Source organism: Lissotriton helveticus, chromosome 2_1 (assembly GCF_964261635.1).
Source record: "Lissotriton helveticus chromosome 2_1, aLisHel1.1, whole genome shotgun sequence".
Lineage (NCBI taxonomy): Eukaryota > Metazoa > Chordata > Amphibia > Caudata > Salamandridae > Lissotriton > Lissotriton helveticus.
In genome coordinates this window covers 1208161808-1208188204 of record NC_136059.1, presented here as the reverse complement: position 1 = coordinate 1208188204, position 26397 = coordinate 1208161808, and the positions used below count along the sequence as shown (strand labels likewise).

At 44.1% G+C, this 26397-nt stretch overlaps 1 protein-coding gene across 1 annotated transcript in view; it reads left to right on the top strand.

Moving 5' to 3' along the window:
* Window positions 1–26397, top strand: part of MTTP (microsomal triglyceride transfer protein) — a 324058-nt gene that overhangs the window by 69438 nt on the left and 228223 nt on the right. Inside the window, exons 2-3 of the mRNA XM_078676089.1 lie at window positions 2870–3057; window positions 7665–7808. Of these exons, the coding sequence (XP_078532215.1) occupies window positions 2870–3057; window positions 7665–7808 (332 nt within the window). The remainder of the gene's footprint in view (window positions 1–2869; window positions 3058–7664; window positions 7809–26397) is intronic.

The window sequence follows — 26397 nt, the reverse complement described above, 5'->3', positions numbered from 1 at the left end:
GTGACTTCTAGAGAAAGATGTGTACATACTGAATTATATTTGTAATAACCCAACATGGAGGGTGCAAAAACTGATTCTCAACTCCACTTCACAAGTCACTGCAAGAGTATCAGCTCAAGTCCATAGTCTGTGACCAAGGAAGGGGATTGTGCAGAAAAAGTGGACCAGTCATCAGTCCTTGAAGCGTAGACAGTAGGTCTCGATTTGTGACCCATTGAGAATTGCTAAAATCACAAGGATGGTGGAATGCTGAGGTCTTTTTTATTTTAAATGTAGCCCATTTTCAATAAAGGAAAATGGGATGTTAAAAAAAAAAAAAGATTTATTTTTTATTTTTTAAGAGTAGGACCACACCACCGCCTGCTCTTTTACAAACATTCACAAAGGCGAAGGGATCCCTTGTTTTATTTTATTCATTTATAAGGTTTTATGGGACCTCTTCCCATTTGCGAATGGCTTACTACCTACTTGAAGAAGGTGCTAAAATGCACATGTTTTGATTCTGCATTTTGGTCGCAAAACATTCACACATACCACTGTGATCGGGTATTAGGAAGGGACGTCCTAAACACCTTCCTAATACGAAATCGTAAACACAATTTATGATTCGTTAACAGGTTACCGAATTGCAAATAGGGCTTTGTACATGTGAAAAACCCTTTGTGTTTTCGCAAATGGGCCGTTTCTGCGAATCAGTGCACTTTGCGACACAAAGCCTTTGGACATGTAGCCACATGTGCCTTTATTTCAGATAAACTCAGCTATTGCAATGCAGCTTATCTGGTGCAACTGAACTACTTGATTCAAAAGCTTCAGACAATATAAAAGTACTCAGCCAGGTTGGTGCTTGGAATCAGAGCCAGACAGTGAGACCACATTTCGGGAGGCTTGTCCTTCCCTCCTCTGGATCCCTATTAAAGAATGCATCATTTTTAAATTCCTGTGTTTTGTTCGCGAGGCCATCTCTGGCTCAGCTCAGAATCAGCGTTTTGCATGATATCATCCGCACCGTTCTTTAAGATCTACTGACCAGGCTTTCTCATGATTCCCCAGTTGTGCTGATTCTCTTTGGGTGCATGTGCTTTCTCAGTTAAGGGTGCCCAGCAGTGGAACACCCTTCTGGCTCATCTTTGGGAAGAACTATCGGCCAGATTCATCAATATCCCGTTTTGCGAGTCCTTAATAGCGATTATTAAGGAATCGCTATTAAAGACTCGCAAAACGGGATTCATGTAGAAATCGCAAAAATAATTGTGATTTCTACAGCTTCCTTATTTGCGAAAATAATTGTGATTTCTACAGCTTCCTATTTGCGATTAGCTTCCTATGGGCCTAAAGGCCCATAGGAATGAATGGGGAGTCATTCCTTATTTGTGATTAGCAATTTGCTAATCGCAAATAAGGATGCGAATTCAAGGGTGCGAGGGGTGTCCAAAGGACACCCTGTAGCACCCCTGAAATGAAAATGTAGACTGATGTTGCGCACACACATGTCCAAAGGACATGTGTGTGTGTAACATACAACTTAGAAAAATGCACTAAAGTGCATTTTTCTAAGTTTTCGCTATTTACCACGAAGTCAGACTTCGCGGTAAATAGCGGCCAAAAATTGCGATTTCGCAATTCTAAAATGGTTCATGAATTGCATTTAAGGAATCTCAAATAGAGAGTCCTTAAATGCAATTCCTCGCAATTTAGCGATTTCGCAATATGCGATTTTTGCATTTGGGATGATGAATCCCACATGGAAAAATTGCGCTCGCAAAGGGCCAGATTCTCAGAATCTGGCCCTTTGCGAGCCGATTTCGGCTTGATGAATCTGGCTGAAAATCTTATTAGGTTCCACAAACTATTGAAAATCTGGTTATTCACAAATTCTACCCTTTTGTGGGACTTGTTGACATCCACTTTTCTATGTTTTCTGGTATTTGGGTCAGTGCAAAAATACCACAGAAGGCTTAATAGCTCACCCTATAATTACTTTAAAACAAATAAATGAAAATAACTGCATGGAAACATTTGATAAAGTATTTCATGCTCCTTGGGTTCAGGGTTTATCTGTGGCTCATGCAGCCAGGGCCGCCTCTTTCACTGGCGCAACAGGTACAGTAGCACCGGGGCCCAATGAACCCTGATTACTGCTGTATTTTACATATCAAACAGTAGTCGATAGGCCCATTTCTTTCTTTGCACTTGGGCCCATGACACACTGACTACAACACTGCGTAAAGCACGAGGACGGGTTGTTTGTACTACTGCCTGCAACAAAAAGAAAAATCAATATTAAAATAGTTGTAAACAAACTTCTTTGAAAGGGAGTTTTTTTCTGTGCATGGGCTATCACACGTGCTGCAAAGGAGTGCACTATTCTACTCAACTAGCCCATATGCTGCACACTACAAAAATGGAGAACAAAAATAATATCTCATAGCTGTAACTAAACTACATCCTGGACCCAATGGGTCACAAACTGAGACCTACCTCATACTTATATACTGCTTTGCCCTTGTCACTCTCTACAAGTTACCTTTAGCATTTGCAGCAAATATTCAATTGTATTGACATAATTACAAGAGCAGCATACATAGGACTGTCCAATTTAAAGCTTTGCTTGAAACAGTCACGAATATTCTAGATCAGGCTATACACTACCAGGTGGGACAATAATTGCATACACTACAATGTTGAAAATCAGAATGAAGAACTTAATACTACAAATAGTAAAATAGTATAAAAATTTGAAAAAGATAAAGTAATTTAAATCAAATCTAGTTTCTTTCAGAGAATAATTAAATGGGCTTTTATCAATGTAGATCTATGGCATCTGCGCATTCATTGTCTGATGTTCTTATTCTACTTTCTCCTACAGCACATACAACCGGACCAAGGCTGAACAATGATAAGCTGTATAAATTCACCTACTCTGCAGAGGTGCTCATTGACCGACCAAGAGGAGTAGTCGAAGACAGCGTCGGCCACAGGATATCCTCTAATGTAGATGTCAACTTAGTGTGGAGGAATCCAAGTAGCGATGATGACCAGCTTCTTAGAATTCTGGTAGGATTTCTGTGAAAAATATCCCTGAGCCTGGACACTAATACTTTGAGAAAGACACATAGGGGCCGATTCACAAAGGGCCTTTACACTCGCGGTGGAGGCCATGCAGTCATGACTGAGGCCCCACAGTTGTGGCAGGGGGGGCCTCTGCACTTGTGGCGGAGGCACCGCAGTTGTGGCGGGGGCAGCTTCTGTGCTCGTGGCCGAGGCCCTACAGTTGTGGTGGAGGCCCGCAGTCGTGGCGGGGGCGTTTTCTATGCTTGTGGCGGAGGACCCTCAGTCATTGCAGAGGCCCCGCAGGCATGGCAGGAGGGCCTCTGTACTTGTGACGGAGGCCCCGCAGTCGTGGCAGGGGGGTCTCTACACTCGTGGCGGAGGCCCCGCAATAATGGCGGTGGGCCGCACTTGTGGTGGGACATTCGCACTGCAGTTACTCATTGATGAGGTCCTGCCATGAGTGTGCACCCCTTCCCTGCCACGATTGCAGGGCCTCCACCACGAGTGAGGAGGCTCTTTGTGAATCAACACCTCAGGAGTTTGCCTATTTCCCAAAGCCTAAAGATAACCAAATTAAAGTTCAAACTGACACACACTTATGTATGAGAATAGTGGATTTTTGATAAACTGCTAGCTTGGTCTGCAAGTTCTATGGAATGTTCAGTGGCTGTGGAGGCTCCATCCGTTTCCTGTTGTATGCTGGAAGCAGAGATCAGAGTGCACCAAACAACTAAGAGTAACTGATCAGCTAGATATTTGAGGGGGTACTTGGTGAAGGTTGACTGTAGGACTACCTGTTATTCAGCCTCTATGAAGAAGCGGATAGCCAACAACAGGGGATTAGACAAGTGGGTCTTTTTACAGCATTTTTTAGCTTCTCTTTGGTCTAACCTGATTTGAGTTCAGAAGTCCGGAGGTCAGCAGAATAACAAGTATTTTGCTTCAAAACAGCACCCTAAACAAGTTTAAGAGAGAGAGAGAGAGTGATACTTTAACTGTAAAAATAGAAGTACTTGAGCTGTGAGCATTTTTGTTAAAAGTAGTGGAGCTCCTTAACAGTAAAAGTAGACTAGTTTAACTTACTAGTTGTTGGAGGTCTTACTTTTGATGCTAGCAGCACGATCATTTATTATCAACCACAGGCAGTTTTTGTTGTCAGTGCATGGGGAAGCGATTCTCTTGCTTTTAAGTTACCCTGTATCTGTATGTATGGGTGGCTGTGGTATTTGCACAGGCAAGCTGGGCCGAAAGCTCTCTTTACTAACGAGATGATACAGGATGACTGGAGAGATAGTTGGATTCTGAGATGTTAAGTGGCTTGCACTGCATCTTAATGCAGTGTTCTTTAAAGATGTCTAATATCAGGGTTGTAGTAGTACAGACAGCTAGGGGGATGTTGCTCAGGGTCCACTGGGGGCGGAGCCCAGTCTGGTAACCTGTGTTTCAGTCAGGTAGGGATGGCTTTGTAGACGATACAGCTGGTTTGGAAGATGGTGTAGGCCAACATAGATGCTAGCGGATTATCATAAGGGTCAGCTGCGGCCCATGAAGATAAGACCAATGGGGCAGTGGGGCCGGGTGGGATTTTGACAGACAACGATGAGGGAAAATTAATTATTTATTTACTTTTCCCTCGTCGTCAGATGTCGAAATCCCCCCCAACCCGGCCCGATTGCCCCACCGTTCTTACCTGCATAGGCTGCGGTACATATGGATAGAGATCATGTGGTCATATTCTTCAGGCCATTCATAAGATGTACTGTGAAAGCAAGGCATTGATAGTATCCCAGTGCAAGAGTACAAGGGTTTGACTTTGCATTTTAGCAGTAATGGTTTTGCTTTCATTAGTAAAGAGAGCTGGCACCAGATTATATTACTTTTCTTGGTGAAGTGATGCTTCAGGGTGAGGTCTGTGTATAGAGTATATCCCAGTAAATAGGTGTTGGGAGAAAGTTTGGGTTCCAATCTGTTTAGTCAGTTGTTGCTTGTTGTTCATGGCAAATGATACGAATTCGGTTTTGGAGTATTTGATCTCAGGTAAGGGCTGGCTATCCAGGTCTGGGTGCATGAGGCATTGGATTCTGGAGTGGAAGAGACTTTTAAGCAGAGTTGTGTGTCATTATAGTATTGATATATTTTGATGATGTTAATAGTCAATAGGGCCTCACTGTGATACATGTAGAGCAGGAGTCGGCCCTCCAGGACCGGTTTGGAGACCCCTGATGTAGAGGTTGAAGAGGATGATAGACAAGAGGGACACTTGAAGGACTCCATAAGTAACTGGGTACTTTGGCATCTGGCGGTGCCCATGAGAATGAAATTGCATTGGATGGAGCAGTAGGCAAAGGATGTTGCAAGCGAATCCCATTCAAAACTTCAGGCGTGACGAGTGGGATGGTTGATCATGTGGAATGCAGCTGAAAGGTTCTGTATATCTAGAGGCACTGATCATCTGTGGTTAGCAGGACTCATCTGTGGGTTGATGATTCTCCGGATTAAGTGTTTGTGAGTGATGGATCCGTAGTTGGTGAGGTTGTCTCGGCTTCTTCGGGAGTAAGATGATCCGACCATTTCAAGCATTTCCAAGGCAATTCTTTGAATGAGTAAGGTTTTGACAACAGTATGTATGGCTGAACAATCTCTGAGATATCAAATGTAGTTTGTTGTCTGCAAAGATGCTCTGTTTGCTGTGTGTTCTATTCCCTCCCCCTTTACTTTCATGCAAGTAGCCACTTATAGGAAACTGGACTAGCAGAATACTATATAGTATGCAGAGAACAATTTTCTCGTGGTAACCAATCACTGACATGGAAAGCATACTATATTTATCTAGAATCATGAATTTACACCGATCCATTGTAGACTCTTGAGCAACCAGGTCCACCTTGTGTGTGTTTGCATCAGTTTGGTTAGATACTATGAAATGACTGTATAGTCCTGAGCTATTTTTCAGTTGTGGATATAGTCATTGACTGGCTAAAGATGGTAAATGGAGCAATGCGCTGGTGACTGAGAGGAGCAGTGGTGGCACAGAGTCATAACTAGGGCTACATGGAATTCACAGAATCTGATTCCACAGAATCACATGGAATTACATTAAAATTGGGCCAGATTCTGAGGAATTCCACAATGGGAAAAAAAATGGGAATTTGGTGCTATTAACTAGCACAGAATACACCCTCACGCCCAAAAGGGTTGTGGGGATGCATTTTGCCTAAAAGAAAAAATGGCCAAATTCCTGCCATGTTGAGAAACACTGCAGACCACCCTGTGCCCTTGCATTCTCTGCAGTAATTGCATGTTTTATTCACTGCAGAGTATGTAAGGGCACCAAGTGGTATGCAGTAGTTTCTAAATATGGCGAGAAGAGGGAGCACTCCCTCTAAGTTAAAAAAGCAATGCATTTAAGCAGTTAATTCTGCCTGCAGAGCAGCAGAATTTTTCAGTAAATCTGTGTTGCAAGAGTAATGCTGAATTACCAAATTCCGCCGATTTCGCTTGAGGAATTAACAATTCCAGCCAGCCTAGTCATAAACACTCTTTCAGGTGTTTAGTTTTAGGTCCCTTCTGCCCATTTATTTGACTCTCATTTACATGTTTTTGGTAGTGCTGGAATCTGGAATTCTTAGAGCCTGTCCTCTAGTGGTTACTGTGCATGGCATCTGTTTAAGAGACATGAGAGACTGAGGTCTCTAACAATATTTCTGAAGGTGAGCATGTACATGTTGAATTACTGGAGGAGTTGGGGAGGACAGAATCAGATTGAAAGCAACAAATATTGCCTTTTTGATCTCACTCACATTCCTCTTTGTGCTTGATTTCTTCTATGATTGGCATACTGTTTTATGCCTTTGCATTGACAGTTTCCTCTGTTTGCTGTCAACCCATTCGTACAAAATCTTACTGATAGTGTTTAATTGTATGAATCTTTACTCAGATGGAAGTAAATGTTAACACCCATTAATTGATTTAAAATTGTCAAGCAAATGTATATAATATACCACACACAGGATTTCAGTGTGCTTACTAATCATACAAAAAAAAGTAAAATACCAGAAGCATTTTAACAGGAGAGAATGGAACACAAAGCTAAGAAACACATATCCTTACTAGAACACTTATTAGCAAAGGTACATTTGAAAAGATGCCATATTAAACAATCCTTAATTAAGGGCATGCACCCATTTAGCAGCACCCTCGAATTGCTACATACTGTAGCATCTTTGTGTTTCCATTAGCGTGTAATTAATAGCAGCATATGCACTGATTACAAGTGGGCCAGATAATTCTGACTTTTGTGCAAATCCCTGTTCACGCAGTGGTCGAAATGATAAGTTATGCGGAGATTACTGCATCTAGTAATTGCTAGGTATGATGAAGTCCATACCTCCTCCATTTTCCCCAGGTGCGTATCAGCAGGTCCAATTTACTGATATACACTCGTGGAGGGAAATTACTGGTAAATGCCAAGGCATGTGAATTTTAGTGCATTAAGACCCAAAATCAGAATATTATGCCCCATTTTCATGAACTAAACTTCTAATAAACAATATTGGTCCTGTCCGATGGATTCTGATCATACGTTGTTACTTTTTCCAATTGTTTTACAGATCAAAGATGTCAAAATTGAAAGTGTGAATGAACGCCCAAATGAAAAAAACATATTCATGGGAACAAATGTACTGGACATTCTGGGAAAAGATCTCCTCACATCCTTACAAAGGCCAATGTATCTGCACTGGATCAATGGAAAGGTAAGATTTCGGGAATGCAGGGTTTAAGAGTGCAGTGTATGAGAAAAGAACTTACGTACCTTAATTAGTATTACCTTTAACACAGACAGACTTAAAAATACCTATGGTGCGTTTGTTGGGTAACTTAAGCAAGTTAGATTTGCAAGAGAATAATCTACTTAATAATGGTTGTGTTTTTTTAACTGTATTTTATTCAAAATGTCACACACTATCAGGCCTATTATCAGGTGTGAGAACCGACCGACCACAGGTCAACAGTGCCACACTCCCTATTACAATGTGACCTCACGTGGTGCGGTGGCAAACTCCCATTTCTCTATGGGAGCTTCTACTGCAGTCGGAAACCGACCGCAGCACAAGCACCTATAGAGAAATGGCAGTTTCTGTGAATACCTGCCTGCGTGGCAGGCACCTCACGGTGCTTGCCACACGGTGCAGGGATGTGCCTTCCAAGCCCCCAACCGGAGACTGCTGAAGGATGGGGGCCCTGATAGGGGCCCTCTAAGTAGTTTTCTGGAAGACTTTCCATAGTGTAAGCCCGACTTGGAAAGCATGTCTGAAACCAAAATCCTAATTCCGACAGCAGATACGCCGCCCGTAAGGGATTATGTTGCATTTCCGACTGGCCGATGGGCACCTTGAGCCCGTTGGGGGCCAGATGGAATGACCGGCCGGCTCGACTTCCGACCCCCGTAATCGACAAACCAAGGATGTCGGTCGGACATCCGACCGACATCCTAATTAGTCCCTATATGTAGAAATGGTTATGCAGTGACAAAGTAAGTGAAGTCCCCAAACAAAAAATTTGAGTAAATTGGCCATGCAGTGATATGCTCAAATAGGAGAGGCAGACATTTCAAACCCATAGCTGCTACGCTATGAAATACTCATGTGCAGTAGTTCTTAACCTTTTGAATTCCATGGACCCCCACTAAATCATTGCTGGAATCCAGAGACCCCACTGAGTTATTATTGTAAGCTGGGGACCACCAGCATCAGCAATGTGTATGGTTTGAACCTCTAAACAATAAAAGTATACACAAAACAAATGCTCAGATATTGAAAGCTTTTGATTAATTCAAAATCAAATATATAAAGTTTTCAAATGATTTTGCTTCCTTAATATATATACCTTATTGATTTTAATTTATTAATTGTCTTATTGTAAAATTTTGCAAACCAGTTGCAGATCCCCTGAGTAGGCCTCGGACCACAGGTTAAGAACCACTTCTCCAGTTTAGTCCACTTAGATTTGTAACAATTGTTTAGCATTTGTTGCCTCTAATTCATGAAGGTACACCCAGGCTGAAGTTCTAAGAAGGTCACAGAAAAGGGCAGTGGAAAGGAAAACAAAATAAGTAGAGGCTCGATGAAGAGGGTGGTGTGTTGGGGGTAACCAAGTAGCGTGAATAGGGGGGGGGGGCAAAAAGAGGGCAGAAGGGGGCCACAGGACTGGTGCACCTTGGAAAGAATGAGTGATTTGATGTATAGATAGGAAGCATTTGGGGCTGGGTGGTGTAGAGAGAAAAGGGTGTACAGGTGGCAAAAGGGAGAGGACGGTGGCGAAGAGGCCTTGAGCAATGTAAATCTCCAGAGTGCCTTTGTATGAGCCTCTTTGAAGGAACATATGACTCTTATGGTTGACACACGTGTTGTATTATGTATATAAATGTATAACAGAACAAGAGCTCCACAGTGTTTATATCCGAGAGCAATCATTCTTGGGGATTCGGAGAACACTTACATAAGTATGAATATAATGTTTTGGTCACGCAATTGAAGCCTCGAGTCTGATCCATACCGCAGACACGGCCCGTGCAGGTAAGAGCAGTGGGGAGATTTCGACGGACGATGATGAGGGAAAATAACATAAATAATTAATTTTCCCTCGTCATCGTCCGTTAAAACCAACCCACTACCCAGCCCCACCGTTCTTACCTGCATGGGCCGCGGCTGCCATCCCGCCAGCCTGAGTCTTCGCCCATGTTGTAGGGTGTTCCCTTCATGGGTAGGCTCAAGGGCACCAATTAGCACCTGCCACGTAGCTCTCTGCTGACAGTAAGTTGCGGTCAAGGCACTTCTCTCGCTTCCCTGTGCATGTACCAGTTGGATCTTTTCCTCGCAAGCCCTTGTTAGAATAAGGCTGTGTTCAGTTATCTGCACTTGTGGGCTCAATCATCTCTCTTGCGGCCCACAGCCCCATGATGTTGTTGGCTGCATCTAAAGATTGCTTTGCTTCTATATCCACATCGTACTCTGCTATCACTGTTTTTGGTGATGTCCCTCAGTGAGATAACTGTACCTTCAAAAGTGTCAAATGTACCGGTGAGTGGAGAAGTATCAGCCTCTATTTTCCTTACAAAAAATCTTTATGGTATTCCACCTGTGGCTTCTCATCTAAACTGTGTGCCTCCAAGCTCTGAGTCTGCAATGCAGAATTTTCCCAGTCCCATTTGCAGTGGTGGTGATTGCTACAAAAGCTTATTTGCTCGGGTTCTGCTCTAAGGTTACCCAGCCCCTTTTGTATTTAGCCAAGTTTTAGTGTGTTTGTCTGAGCTACTCACCTACAGCTGCTTGTTCCTACAAGCAAGATACACTGGGGCATATTTACTAGGAAACTGTCGGAGCTCGGCGTTAAGCCAAGAAGGCTAACGCCGTGCTCCAACAGTTTCCAAACCCAGGGATGCACCATATTCACAAGAATGCGATGCACCACTGCCTTTCCCTTAGCGCTGGCGCTAAATGTAGCTGCCTAGCACCAACACCTGCACTCTTGCACCATTGTGCTAAGGTGCCTGCGTTGGAGGGAAAGATTGTTTATGTGTAGGAAGGTGTCCCTTCCTGCACATAAACAATCAGTAATAGCGTTTTTAACTTCTATGTGTGCTGCAGAATGCAGAACACATAGAAGTTGCAATAGTTCATTTATTTTTGAAGATTGTTTATGTGCAGGAAGGGACACCTTACTGCACATAAACAATCCATAGCGATTTGCTGTTTCGATGTGTGCTGAAAAATGCAACACACATATAAAGAGCAAAAACGAGGAGAAATAAAGCTTCGCCAGGTTTAGACCAGGTTTTCTCCAGCCTTAATTTTGGCCCTGCCCCATATTTACGCCAGCCTCGTAAATATGGGGCAGCGTCAAAATGAATGGGTGTTGGGGTGGAACGCCCACCCAAACACCCTTTGCCACCCCCTTTCATGCTAGGTGTAGTGTGAAAGTGGGCCTCATTCACAAGGCAGAGTTAAGCCGCATAACGCCGCCTTATGAATAAGGCGAAGCTCCTATTACCACCTGAACGTCATAAAAAGTGACGTTCGTGTGGCAATAGGGGCTTGTAAATATGCCCCACTGTTCCTTGCAGCTATGCTGCAGCTGCGCAACTTGTCATGTTCTTTCTCTTCATACCGCGTTACTCCTCATACTGTTGCAATCAACATGGCTACTTCAGTTCCAGAGAGCAAAAGTGGAGGTTTCTGGGTGCGCTCAGACCAACGCCATCTTGGGAACTCCTCCTCATTCACTGCGCTACTAAACCTCAAGGATGCCATTTTGGCTGCCATTTGTCATGTAATGGTGCTGATTTTTCTAATGATTGCTGAAGGGACTCTTTCTCTCGGCATTCACTTGCCTCAAACTCACATCTTTTCATGAACAATAAACGACATTCTGCAAAAAAAACCTCCTGTTTCTATTCGAGCTATGTTTCAATTTGGCTGGTTCCTCTACGTGTGACATTTGTCTGATTATAAGGCTTGTACTGGTTTCTTGTCGATGACGCATCAGCCCTGTTTGGCATTCGGCCACACCGACCGGGCTGTGACTTTAATTAAAACATTTATAGGGAATTTTCTTAGTACGATACAGACATTTCCAGCATCATCAATCTGGAACAGCGCCAATAACCCAAGTCAATGTGCAAGTAGTTTTTTTATTGTTTTAATTAACCCTATTCTTTTGTCATTTTTTAATGTAAGACTGGAACAAGCTACCTCATGCGTGACTATGTATTTTAGTCCTTCCGTTCGTTCTATTGTACTTGAAAGGCATATTGTTTCAAAGAAACTCAATGAAATCACTTACAATACCTCCTGGAAAGCAGATGGTTCCTGTGATAAGTCATCTATCTCAAAATAAAATCACGCTCTGGTGATTTTCCTAAGCAAAAGGCATGAAAGTTTCCTCTCTAAAGCAGAATTGCTGGTGTCAAATTGTGTAAGAATGCGACCGCACTGTGAGGAATAAGGGTGAGCTGCAGATGGAGGTATTTCTGAATCATGGCACCTCTTTGAGAACTCTAGGTCCTCCCTGCTAAGTTTAATGATCGCATTTGAAAAATCCCTCCTGGCTTCAGAAAGCTGATGACCTCCCTTCTCACAGCCCGTGTAGCTAGAGTGGATGAGCAGCACAGGGGTTAATGAGCTCAGAGATACTCTTGCACCCAGGGACGGACCGGGAACAGAAACCGGCCCTGGCAAACTGCTCTGCCACCCAACCCCCCCCCCCCCCCCCCCCCCCCCCCCGGGTTGAGGGGGAGTGCAGCCAAGATAGTTTGCGAGGGCCGGTATTAGCGGATTTTGTTACAGGGGGCCGATATTGCTGATACCCGATAACAGAAATAGCCCCCCAGCAGCCCAAAACTGGCCCACCCTAGCGGCCTACCGGGGAAATGCCCGGTGCCTGCTATGGCCAGTCCAGCCCTCCTTGCTCCCCTCCCCTTGCATGTAACCCTTGCTTTAAGAAGGCAGGCTTTATCAGAGTGTGGACGGACCCAGAACGTCACCAGGAAGTCCCTGGTTAGTAGTGGGATGGTTTCTCATACATCTCATCATATTTCTAAACGCGAGGGCTACGGTAGGTACTGTCTCTATTTTAAAGCTACAACTACATAAATGCATGGTTAAGGCATATGCGTAGATTAGGCAAGGGTTGTTCCACTTCCGTTGTAATGGCACGGGTGGCTCAGCCTGTGTTGTAAATGGCGTTTCCCCAACTGGGGATGCAGTTTACCTCTGGAATTAAGAATGGAGAAACAAATAATATTAAGGAACATGGTCTAGCATAAGAGAAAAAGTATTTGATAAACAGAGTTACTTGGATAATAAACAAATAAAAGCATGACTGTTTGCTCTGTAAGGGGGATTAAAAGGGCCCTCAGACAATGGACCTGTTATTTTCACTGCACTGGTGACTGAAGGTTACCTTAATGGCCTTTAACCACAGTTGTTTTGCATGGGCTTTGTAATGAGTTGATTTGAATTATGAAAAAAGGCACCTTAACTGATGTATCTTGTGTCTGACCCTTGGTTCCTTCTTTGTCATGATGTCACGTCTTGTCATTTATTTAATGCAATTTTATATAGCGCGGACTTTACCCAAAGGTGTCAGAGTTCTGTGTGTGACATTTAATAATTCTTCATGATTCTGTGTCTGTGAATTTGATCCAGTAGATACCACCCTGAGACTGAGCTGATAACATCCAGACTCACGTACCCGATTACCTATCTGCTGTACGGATCGACATGGTAATATATATTTCAGCGTATGTACCTGTCTGCCTCCAGAGATCTATTCTCTACATCAATACACCTTTCACACCAAATCCATACTAATATTATAAAAAGAGAACCCAAACCTTTGGGGTGGGTAATCTCAGTAACCACAGCACCTATCACAACACCCAATACAGCGTTGGAAAGGGCAGTTGCAGCAGAAGAACATAGGCTATGCAGACGGCCACCATATATATATTTTCTTGTAGAGTTTTATATAGCGTGAACTTGACCCGAACTGAATCAGGTATCTGAGCGCTTTACATAGCACCAGTTACGTTACATGAGGACACACATTAATTTTTGTTAGGCATGGGGAGATTAAGTGATTTGCCCAGAATCACAGGATGTTTGGCATCATTACCAAGACTCGAACCCAGATCCCCAGGTCCGAGGTCGAGCGCCTTAGCCGTTAGGCCAACTCCTCTATACATTTAAAAGGTAAAAGAACCGTGACAGCAAAGTAGTCCCTTGTGGGCGTGTCTGCGTTGTGCTGTGGGCGTGGGCTGGGGGGCGTGACTAATGCTGGGGGCGTGTGGTACGGCCATCACATCGTGGGCTGTGGGCGTGTGCTGGGGGCGTGACAAACGCTGGGGGCGTGACACACGCTGGGGGCGTGTGTCCACCTTTCATGCCATGTGAGTCGTACATACAAGCGCCAATTGCGTTGCTGCGCAGCATCAAGGGGCACGCTGGGGGTATGAGAAACACTGGGGGCGTGTGTCCGGCCTTCATGCCATGTGAACGCAATTGCGCCGCATCAAGGGGCACGCTGGGGGCGTGTGCTACGTTCCGCCCTTCATGCCATGTGGGTCGTACATTAATCAGAAGATCGTCTGCTGTGGCCGTGTGCTGGGGGCGTGACAAACGCGTTCACCTGGAGGCCTGGTAAGTAACGTTACTGCAGCCTCTCCTGCGCGCTGTTACTGAACTCTCTCATTCAACGAAATTACACGCGCCTGCTACCATCAAACAGGGCTCTAGCCGGGCTCAGGCGGCAGATCAGTACACGAATTACACGCGCCTGATAACATCAACCAGGGTTGCAGCTGAGCCTCAAGCGGGGGAACACGCGCCTGCTAACATCAAACAGGCCTGCATCTGGGCCTCAAGCGGGGGAACACGAAAATGAGCGTGTCTGCGGGGACAATTACTACAGCCTCTCCTACTCGCTGTAACTCAACTCTCTCATTAAACGGATTTACCCGTGGCTGATAACTCTCTCATTCAACGACATTACACGCGCCTGCTAAGATCAACCAGGGCTGTAGCCGGGCTCAGGCGGCGGATCACTACACCAATTACACGCGCCTGCTAGCATCAACCAGAGCTGCAGCTGGGCTTTCTCCGTCCCTATTCTAATGAAACAAAACATTTTGTCTACCGCGAGATTTTAAAATAAATTGCCCTTGCCAAATACACACATTACACACATTCTATTTCATACCCGGACAACGTTGGGACGGGCTGCTAGTTACAAAATAAAGCTGGAGACTACCAAAGATGTCATAAACAACCAAGTAATTATGAAATGAGCTACGATCACGTGCCTTTCTATCTGGAGACACTCACTGGCTTCTTATCATGTGTTAGTGATGTGTATACATGTTTAAAGTTCAGGGAGTGGAGTAGTGCAGTGACCCACTGCAGGGGACCATTACCTCTTAAATACATGTGGAAAGTTAAAACCCTCCCATTTCTATCCCTTATGCTCGAGAAAGCAGAAATCACAGTAACTGATATTGTAAAAGTAAGTAAGCAAACCACATTGTGATCCTGGGAAAATGATAATTTTTATTTAAAAATATAAAGCATGTGAAAAATTAAGTTAGCATGAGAAATTGAGTTACTAGTTGACTGAGGTGTGGGTTCTGGTCAAGCACAAACCACAAGCAAACCCCCTGGTAGCGTGTTTTATTTATAAAATGTGTCTCTATTGTTTGCTTTAACCTGGGGTGGGATCCTTGTGGTGCTTCTTTCACATATTTATTGTTTGAAGTGTTGCACAAATACTTTGCACATTGCCTCTAAGTTTAGCTTGACTGATCTGTGCCAAGCTACCAGGGGTTTGAGCACAGGTAAATTTGGAGTTTGCTCGTGCCTTACCGGGACAAGGATTGTAGTTGCTGCTTGGCCAAGGCTCCCACCCCAGTCAACCAGCAACACAATTTCTCACTTTGGTGATCAGCGGTTAGGATCAGGACTTGTGTTTGTGCCGTGCCATGCAGTGATTTGGTGTACACTTCAATCCCATATCTAAAATCAGTTAAAGTTTGAATTCTCCTTCGCTGGCTTCTTTTTGATTTTTTCAAAATTCTTCCCCTGACTGTTGTATCTGAATGTGCACCTTCAAGTATGGAATTCGAGCTAGCCAAAATGGAAGCCTACACTGTGGCCCAGCTCAAGGAGTTCTGCAAGGAGAGGGGAATTCCAGGAAAAAGCACCACCAGGAAGGTGGAGCTCCAAAAGGCGCTGAGGGCCTGGGCGGAAGCCCATGACTCCGGGGTGAAAGCCACAGATGGGATGATGTGATGGAAGGACAAGGAGGGGGCCTCTCTGAGATCCAGCCTTCAGTTAATAGGGATGACTTGGACCCTGAAGTAAAGCCCCCTGCCTGGGCAGGGAGCAATGTGTCTCCTACAACTTGTCCACAGAACTGGCAGAGAAGAGGGAGGAGAGAGAGTTTAGGCTGGAGATGTCCAACCTAAAGATGGCAGAAAAAAACTGGCAATGGAGACAAAGAAGGCTTAGAAAGCCTTGGAGGAGATGAGACTAACGAGGGAGGAAAGGAGAATTGCCCATGAACTAAGTCTCAGAGAGCTGGACATCAGAGCTAAGCAAGTGGAGTCCAGCAATAACAGTGGCATCATACATACAGTGCCTTCTGGAGACAACAGGGTCCATATCCCTAAAGTTCCAGTGTCTGATTTTGTTGTGGGGGATGACATTGACAAATGGTTTAAAGCTTATGAGGTGACTTAGCAGATGCACAGGATCCCTGTAGAGAAGTGAGGAGATGGCCCAGAGGAGGGTCATAGCTTGTCCGCAGATGCCTATCGACAGCATTCTGTGGAATGAGTTGCTCCCGGGAACTGCAAGGGACGGCTGCCCAGGGCACCCTGACAGTTAAGTTTTCTGGGGGTGCCCCTCCCAAGCAGAGGGAACAGGGGCCTAGATGGAGGGGCATGTGAGGGAGGACTCACACCTCTCCCCTGTTCAGCCTAAGGAAACAGACCCTAGACTGATTGGCCAGCCTCAGGATACCACCCCTGAAATGGTGGGACATAGAGTGGAAGTTTGGTGCAAGACACCCAGGGCTACTGCTGCTCACTCTGCTAAACCTCAGAGATAAGAGAACAATGGATGGCCTGGGACCTGGCTCTTGACTCTGACACCTGCCAATGGTCTTTGTTGGTTACTGTCTTTATGAACAGAGTTTTCCTTGGGTTGGGAACAGACGTCTGATCCAAGGGGTGGAGTGGGCCACATCACTTTGTTGGCCATGGTGGTATTGCCTGCCTATTGGGATGCATCTGTGAGCAAGTCAAGGTTAGGAGCTGCACTGATGGGGTCGACAGATGAGGAGAAGGGTTCCCCATGGGTCAGTTTAGAGACATAGGGATGCAACCAAACTCAGAGAGGTGTACAACTGACAAGTGACCCTGCATAAAAGGGCCTTCGTCTATATTCTACCACCGAAGCCGTGAAGCCCCTTAAGGTGTTGATTAGTCTACTCTGGCTTTTGGAATTGGAATAGGATTTATATAGCACATGGCTACCCGGAGGCATCCCAGCGCTGCGGAACTGATCAAAGCACAGATTAAATTAAGGGAAGAGCCAGGTTTTCAGTTGTTTGCATAATGTTAACAGGTTGGTTTCCCTGCGGAAGGTAAGTGGCAGGGAATTCCACAGCCTGGAGGCATTGTAGGAGAAGAGGCGATCCCCTGTCCGCTCCTTCTTGATTCTGTGGGTATCAGCTAAGTAAAGGTGGTCAGAGTATAGCTTTCTATTGGCTTTGTAAGGTTTAATCAAAGCTCTTAAGATTGGGGGGCCCTTTCCCTGGAGGATTTTGTGTGTAATGCAAAGAGATTTGAAGTTAACTCTCTCCTGGATCGGGAGCCAGTGAAGGGAGCTTAATGCAGGTTTGGCAGAGCACCGATTTTTGGTGTCTGTGAGAAGTCTAGATGCCGAGTTCTGGACTACTTGGAGTTTGGCAATGACTGTTTTAGGGACACCGAGATAAAGGGCGTTGCCATAGTCCAGTCTGGAGAGGCTAAGCCCCTGAATAAGACGTTTTCTAGAATTGGCAGGTGGAAGAGGAAGTATTTTCTGCGTAGTTTGAAGCAGGCCAAAACAGGCTCCCGCAGTTTTCCTTGCTTGAGTTTGAAAGGTGAGGTCCTGGTCGAGCCAAATGCCAAACTTTTTATCTCTTGTGTTGGGGTGGGTGCTGGACCCATACCTCTCGGCCACATAGAGTAAGGGGTACGTTTTAACTGGTTGTTCAGCACCAAAAGCTCATTGTTTTCACCGTTAAGTTTCAGGTGTGATCTGTTCATCCAGCTTGTAATTTCTTAAAGACAGGAGCATAGATTTTCCCGGGATTGGTCCAACTGATTCAGAGATACAACAAGTTGGGTATCATCTGCGTAAGTGACCAGGTTGATTCCAAAAGGGGCTACTATATCCTCCAGTGGAGCCATATACACATTAAAAAGTGTGGGGCTCAGGGACGAGCCCTAGGGAACCCTACAGTGGAGTGGAATAGCTCGGGAACGGGTGTTACCCTCAAGGACCTGGAAGGTTCTATTTTCCAGGAATTACTTCAGCCAGGATAGGGCCGAGCTAGTAACCCCTACTCTGTTAAGCCGGTGTCCCAAGATACGGTGATTCACCGTATCAAAGGCTGTACTTAGGTCCAGGAGGATCACAGCTGCTGAAACTCCAGAGTCAAGGATCTTTCTTGCCTCTTCCACAACTGCAATCAGTGCGGTTTCAGTGCCCTGACCCGTTTGGAAGCCCGTCTGAGAGTAGTGGAGAAGTGCACTGGACTCAAGGAAGGCGGATAGCTGGCGGTTAATACATTTTTCTGCCACCTTGATAATTCCGGGTAGCAAAGAGATGGGACGATAGTTATTCATCGCAGTTAGATCAAGGTGTTTTTTTTTAACAGTGCCTTTACTATGGCCATTTTCCAGTTCAGTGAAACTATGCCCTGTGTAAGAGAGGCATTAATTAGGTTGGTAATAGGGGAGATGATGGTGGGTGCCGCTGACTTCAAGATGTTAAACGGCAACGGGTTGAGCGGAGAGCCGCTCTTGATTGATTCTAAAATAGGAGGAAGTAGCTCCATTGTGAGAGGACTAAAAGAGTCTAAGGAATGGGAATTATTCTGAGGTTCTGATAAACGGGGCTCTGGTAAGTGGTCATTATTGATGGTTGGAAGCAATTTTTAAATGTTTTGGATTTTAGTGGCAAAGAATTCTGCCAGATCGTTACTTCAATGACCAGAGGGGACAAGGGCAGGAGTTGGGTCGGGGACTTTCAGAAGTTTTTTAACAATGCGGAATGTTTCCCTAGAGGAGTTAACGGAGGATCAGATATTTTCTTTAAAAAAAGCCGCCTGCGTTGTTTTGAATGCAGCTTTGTGGCTGAAGAGGGTTCTTATTAGACTTGGCCCTTTCTGTTGGGTCATCCCCAGACTTTCTGGCTTCACTCCTCCATTTTTGGTGATTTTTTTTGTTGGCCTTTGGACTCTGCACACTTTACCACTGCTAACCAATGGTAAAGTACTTGTACTCTCTAACTTGTGCTCAACCCTCAAGAAGGTTGACACAGAACAGTCAGGCTTAATTCAGAGACAATTTGTTAAGTATTTGTGAAACAATTTAAACAGTAACACAGTAAAAACACACCACAAAAAGATCCCACACCAGATTAAAAAAATAGAGTCATTTCTTTTCATAAATAAAAAAGAGCAAAACAACAATAATCCAATCAGTAACAGAACTAATAATAATGGGACATTTAAAAGTCAAATTCGTTATTTAGGGGTGAATATAGTTGAGGATATCAATGTAATCGCCTCTCTCAATTTCAATAAAGTCGCCACAGAGTGCAGGAAACTCATGAGAGATTGGTCTCATCTCCCGCTTTCTGTTCTGGGAAAGCTTAATCTGGTGAAGATGAGTATCCTACCGAAAGTTTCCTTTTTATTTAATTCAATTCCACTTTATTTTGATTCAAAATTAATTTCCAAGCTACAGAGTGCTATCACTAGTTTTATTTGGAACAACAAAAGTGCCAGAATCTCGTGGAAAAAAATAAGACGACGGAGGGAGAAGGGAGGGCTGGCTGGACCAGACATTCAAATATACGCATGGGCCTTTCAATTATCGCACATGCGTATGTTGCTTAAAACTCCGCTATCCAGTGGGATGGGCCCTCTTTTTTCTACTCTACTGCTTAGTGAGGGTGTTAATCATTCCGGTTTCTTGTTTAAGTTCAGTGACCCCAAATTCTTTAAAAAAATTAAACTGAAAATTCTAAATGGTTTTGTATCTACTTGGTACAAAATAAGACAAGCGATTAAGATTGGCTACTATTCAGCTAGGGCATCGATATGGAATTTACCCGCCCCCCCCTTATGGACAACAGACGCCCTAAACAAACCCCTACTAGAAGCTGGTATTAACTGTTGGGACGACTTGTTTATGGATGGGGCTCTACTCCCATGGGACTATCTTATTAACAAAGTCGGCCCTGAGTTGTCAAGATTTAAATATATTCAGATTTCTAGCTGGGCTCAGACATATTATGGTCAGTCAATGAGACGTTGTAAGCAGCCTATAGGTGGTGTCAGTGACTTGATAACTTCCTTATTAGATAACCCAGTGGCGAAAAAAGAAATCTCCCGGTGGTATAACAAAATATTAGATGAAATTGATATTAGTTTTCAACTACCAACAAACTTATGGGCAGAATTAATGCCGGGGCTGGAAGTGGAAGAGCTCTGGAGTGCTTCTTGTTCATTGCTCTGGGATTTAGTTAAACCATCGTGGCTTCGTCGGAATCATCTCTTCACCTTGCATAGGGCATATTATTCCCCCCATAGGTTAACAAAATTCTCATTAACTGGCCCAGTTTCATGTCCTAGATGTGGGCTTGTTGCAGCAACCGATACACATATGTTTTTGGAATGCCCAAGTTTATCTGAATATTGGGAAGTCATTAAAAACAAGTTGTCGCATTCTGTGGGCGAAAACATTACAATAGACCTCAAGCTTGTGATTTTTGGTCTGAGAAACAATACTCATGATGCAGCAACAAGATTAATATTTTATGCTATCCTTGCAGCACGTAGGGAGATATGTAGACACTGGAAAGACGCTTTACCACCTACTGCGCATGAATGGCGAACATCACTCCTCCAAATTTCTAAGCTGGACTTAGCCAGGGTAGGAAACCCGAACACTAGAGCATATTGGGCAATGCTTGGTTAGTCGTGACCTTTACCTGGGGTTTTTTTTTTTTTTTTCCCCAGGTCCTATGATTAATGTGAGCATTGCCTACCTTGGCTATCAAGACTATTAGTCTAAATTTCAAGGGGGTCTCGATGATTCGGGCTCTATCAACTGAGGTATCATCTTAAGCGAGTCTAAGAGTGGTCGCTGTATTTAGTGCCAAAGGGGAACTGACCGTACCTCTCGATAGATAAATCCCTCACCAGCTATATGGCTGAGTTGGCACAGTACAAGACCTTCTGGCTATTCGCTCTGTGGTGGTTTTCTTCTCGGTATTGATAGATTGGAGCTATGCACACAAATGAGGATAAAAAAAAAAAAAAAAAAAAAAAAAACAACAATAATCCAATCAGTAGAACTGGAGATATGATATGTTTGATGTTTCAGTAAAAATAGTTCTAAGAAGCACAAAGCGCTAACTGTGGATATCCAGCCCGGTGGGTGCACCTGCAGGGCGGTGACGTGGGGAGGGGGAGGGGCAGGGCGGGTAGTAATCTATGGATTACGGAGCGTTACAGGTAAGTAAACATATAAATGAATCAAACAAATTTTGTTGCACTCACTGCATTGCATTTGGGGATGCCGTGCACGCAACAAAATTCGTTTTATTTCTTTATATGTTTACTTACCTGTAAAGCTCCGCAATCCATAGATTACTACCCCCCACCCTTACCCTCCCCCTTCCCACGTCACCGCCCTGCAGGTACACCCACTTCCGACCGCAGCTGTGGATATCTGATTGCACCAGACCAGGACAAGTCCTAAGTTCAGGCTGACTGTGATGGAGTGAGGGATGGATACGGGGGGCCAGTTAGGCCCGTTGAACAAAGTACCTTAAATACTAGTTTGCGCAGCGTTGCAAGGATCCGCATCGAAGATGTGTCTCTTCCAAGATGCAGCCCTGCTGCGATACAAGGTCCTGCTTCGTCAACAAGGATCCCATCGACAAGGGGTTGTAATTGCGAAGTCTCGCGTTAAGAGTGAGTTGCACAGTCGGGGCAATGCGTTGGTTTGGAGGATCTTCAAGGCTGCAATGGAGAGTCTGACATCATCGTCAAGACTGTAGCCAACAAGAGATGAGAGGGTCTGTGCCGAGGATGCGTCGCGCAGCAGCCGTTCTGATGAGGCTGCAGGCTGCATTGTGATATAGGTCTTTGCAATGAGGTGATCTTCGCAGCAGCGGTGATGCGTCAGTTGTGCTCTGGGTTGCACCATACAGCAGACAAGATGTGTTGGTTCCACAAGATCCACAGAGGTTGTCAGAGCACCTTAGGTCCACTTCCAAGGGTGCAGGACTTGGATGGCACCACTTGGCAGGGTAGACTCACAGACGGCAGAGTCCAGGTGCGGGGTTCGAGGTTGTTGGAGCCTTTTCTCCCTACGTCTCTAGTCAGAATGCCAGCCAACCAGTCCTTGGAGTCACTTTGGGGTCCTGGGTTCAATAGATGCAGGTCCAGTCCTTCTCGCACAGGCAAGAGGGCAGCTGGTCAGCACAGCAGAGCAGCAGTCTGACAGCATTTCAAAGAACAGTTGAATCGAGTCATATCTTCATTCGGCACAAGTGCAGTGACCATGAATGTTCATAAAGCACATCATCAATAAATATAAACATTAAAACCAAAGACAGTAAAAGTAGAAACAATCAAATTGCCCCCATTCATTTACAACACTACGATACAATATATTCCCAAAAATGTTTGGCACCCCATATTTAGAGTGCAGTACTGGGACATAAAAAAGGGATTTTTAAGTGAAAATATATAGTGTAAAGCAGCTTTAAAATCCCTGATGTTTTGTGTGAGGAAAATCAATTTTAGATAACGTCTCCTCAAACCCACATAAAAACCACAGAATAAAATTAAGTGCTGCATGCTTTTTATCGATACTCCATCACAGAGGAAGGGAGTTATGATTGATGCCCATTTTTCAGATCAGGGAAGGCAACCAAATGATCTACTGTGCCCAGCCACAATCTAGTTAAAACAAAATGGTGCTGAACATAAGTTGCCTAGATCAGGTAAGATTGGCATCCCTTAGGCAAATTGCTCGATACATATAATATAACTGTGTGCTTCCTAGATTCTTCACACATTCTGCACTCCATTCTGTAGTTCATAAAGGAAGCCTTGATCACACTTTTCTGAATGGAAGGGCTTCTTTGGGGATCACTCAGGACAAGCAAGTTTAAGAATAAGGTAAAAGATTAATTTATGTATGACAACCAAGGGATCTTAAGAATATGGTCTAGAGAAAGGCAGTCTAAAATAAAGGAATTAGTAAAACTGGTTTCAGTTTCTGCCCAGATGGACTGCCATAGTATTAAGTATTTCAGAGCTAATATGTCCTCCAGAAATTATAGCCCAGGTTCCTTGTGGATTATAAAAGTTGATGCAGAACCAGCTACACACAACAGATGTTTGAGGAAACAGGTCTCTTCCACCTGAAGCGGTCTGCTATATGCATAACCCCATGGACCTCCCCCATAGGTAGCGATTGATACACCTCTCGCTTTGTATATTTCAACCATTTCCTTAACTGGTCTGCTGCCAATTTTATGTGAGAACCTGAATACTCCCTAACATATTCAACTAATTTTCAGATGAGTATTTGAAACTTGATGTGCCCATGATTGGGTATTGGGGAATAGAATCCCTAGACAGCAAAAGGAGTTAACACTAGCAATTGGGGAAACCTTAATATAAAAGATCCTGTACTTCTGCATCTTTTTCCCACAGACCACTGTAAAAGTTTTTGCCTTATTCATTTTCATTTTTCTATATGCCATGAAAATCCCAAAGGAGTCCATCAGTATTTGAAGGCTGACAGGCGTCCTTGATAACAGGACAGCATCATGGGCATACAATAGGATTGGGACCAGGCGGCCATCAACAATAGGTGCGTCAGCCGGCAAAGTCTAGAGGGTACCATCCACCCATTAATAAAGAGTGAGAACAGGAAAGGAGCCAGTACGCACCCCTGTCTGATTCCCCTCTTGATCTGAAATAGATTGGAACATTCCCCTTTGGGGCCATACCGTACCATGACCAAAAAGTTTTCATAGAAGCATGCAAGGAAGCTGATTATATTCCTCAGAATGCCATGAGATACCAGGGTAGACCAGAGTATTGAGTGGTCCACCAAATCGAAGGCACTACTTAGGTCTGCGAAACATAAGTAAAGGGACCCAGTTTTAGCTTTGATATAATTCGCCATAATCAATTCAAGATATACACATTGCTCTACAGTCCCCCGTCCTCTCCTAAACCCATATTATACCTCTGATAAAACCTCCAGACTCTGTAGAAAGACCTTTCCCATCGATTTGGCTGAGGAATCTATGAGGGAGATGGGACAATACTATTTCGGGTCAGATTTGTCCCCCTTCTTAAAGATGGGACTGTGATCGAAATGGCCCAGAAGGGGAGAATTTAGTTCTCAACAGCTACATTGCGTACTTTAGTCAAAATGGGACCCCAGAGCTCCCTCTCAGTTTTAAAGGCATCAACTGGGACGCCATCTGGCCCTGGCGCCTTTCCTCCAGCACTCATACTTATGGCAAGAACAATCTCCCTAGAGTGATGTACATTGGAATTTGGGATTTGAGTGGTACTCCATTATTCATTGCTGGTGATTTGTCTACCATATGAGTGTCAAAAATAACAGTAAAATGAGTCACCCATGCATCACAATAGACCAAAGAGGTAAGTTCAGGCAGAGTGTCATCTTTTAAAAAAGGGGCATTCACAGTGTGCAAAAAAGGGCTGAATCATTTGTCTCAGAGGCCTAAGCCAAGTGCCTGCTTATAATTCTTGCGTAGGTATCTAATAGCTGTAAAGTCCATATTAGATCCATGAAGGGCCACCCCTAGGAGTTTCGATGTCTGAGTGCATGAATGGTCAAACCACCCCTGTTTTCTTGCACTACCACGTTTTAAAGGTCTTGTAAGTACTGATTTCAGTGTCCCAGAAATCTTCCCAAGGGTATTCAGTATCCCAAAATGACCCCCCTCCTCCTCTAAACAATAAATGATTTCACCAAAGTTCAAAGTTAACAATCCCTGTAATACTTTACTTTCCCTGCTCATTTAATCTGGACACCATAAGGCCCAGCAGGGGTGACATTGATAACAAGCACATTACTTATGGTATCATGGGCATGCATTGTGAGTGAAATGATTATAGGATTATGGTCACTCACCACTGTCAAGGAGATACTAACAGAGCAAACCATATCCCTATCAACAGTAGAGATCAGAGCGTGGATAATGGTAGTGTGTGCATCTCTACCAATACATATGGGAATTAGTTCATTAGTATCTTCACAGCTACTTTCCAAAATTATTAAATCATACGTAAAGATAAAGGAATTCAGAGCTTTCTCTTAGTCGTTAGGGTAAAAGTGCACAATTCCTGTCCCCATGGTATTAATGACGCCACACACCCATCTTGCAGGTAAAGGGAATTTCTTTTTATTAAAATCACCCAACCAAAGAATGACATTCTTAGAGTGAATTGTCTGCAAGAACTCCTCCACTCCTATGTCTAAAGCATGCACAATAGAACTACGGGATGTGTTAAAGACGTTATTGTAAAATTTAACCACAGCCAAATCAGGCCCTCTTTTGGATGATAGCATACATGTGCATAAAATAAAATAGTCTCAACCCTCCTGGTGTTAACATGTAGCAAGTTAGAAACCAAGATCTGCAAGCCTCCTTTGGCCCACCCTGCATTAGATGGAGTGGCTCCCAGAAAAAAAGATGTAAGCCCTTCAACGTGTATAGGTTGCATGCACAAAGTCTCCTGAATACAGATTACGTCAGAACCTAGAGTAATTCAGCGCCAATCTGGGGAACTCAGCTTGTTTTGAAGCCCACACACATTCCAGGTGACAAAACAACACTCCCCCGTATTATCATAACCATGAGGCGCCACCAATGAGCTAGAATAACTAGAAGCTTATAGACTAATAGACATGATTGATCCATTGCATTGAATAGAGCTATGGTCCGCAGGGCTAGCTGAACACCTGGAGCCAAGATTTTGAGGTCCTGTACCCCTACAGCTACAGCTATGTCCACCCATTTCACCACATTATCAGCAGAAACAGAGTCATCCGTAGTAAACAGTCAATCATTCTCTTGCAAGGTACTCAAACATTGGCACCTACTGCCCTGTGGAAAGACAGGTATTTGTTGGATAACATGCTGGTGATTATGTAGTTGGGCAGATGGTGTCCCTGGTTGTTGACAGAGACATTTATATAAGAATTCCAGAGGAAAAAGCATAGTGCTAATGCCAGTCTGAGGGAATAACACTAGTCTTCTCAGAGTCTCTCCTGCATATCTTAGGCGTTTACAATTTATAATAAAACAGTCTCCCTTGAATGCCTTGTAAGTAGGGCCAACCCAGCCAACTCTCTGTGTCATCAAAATGTGATCAGCTTAGGTAATAGGGAAAATTAACTTAGAATGAGGCCAGTGTAAAACTTTATTCTTTAGCTGGGCAGGAGTC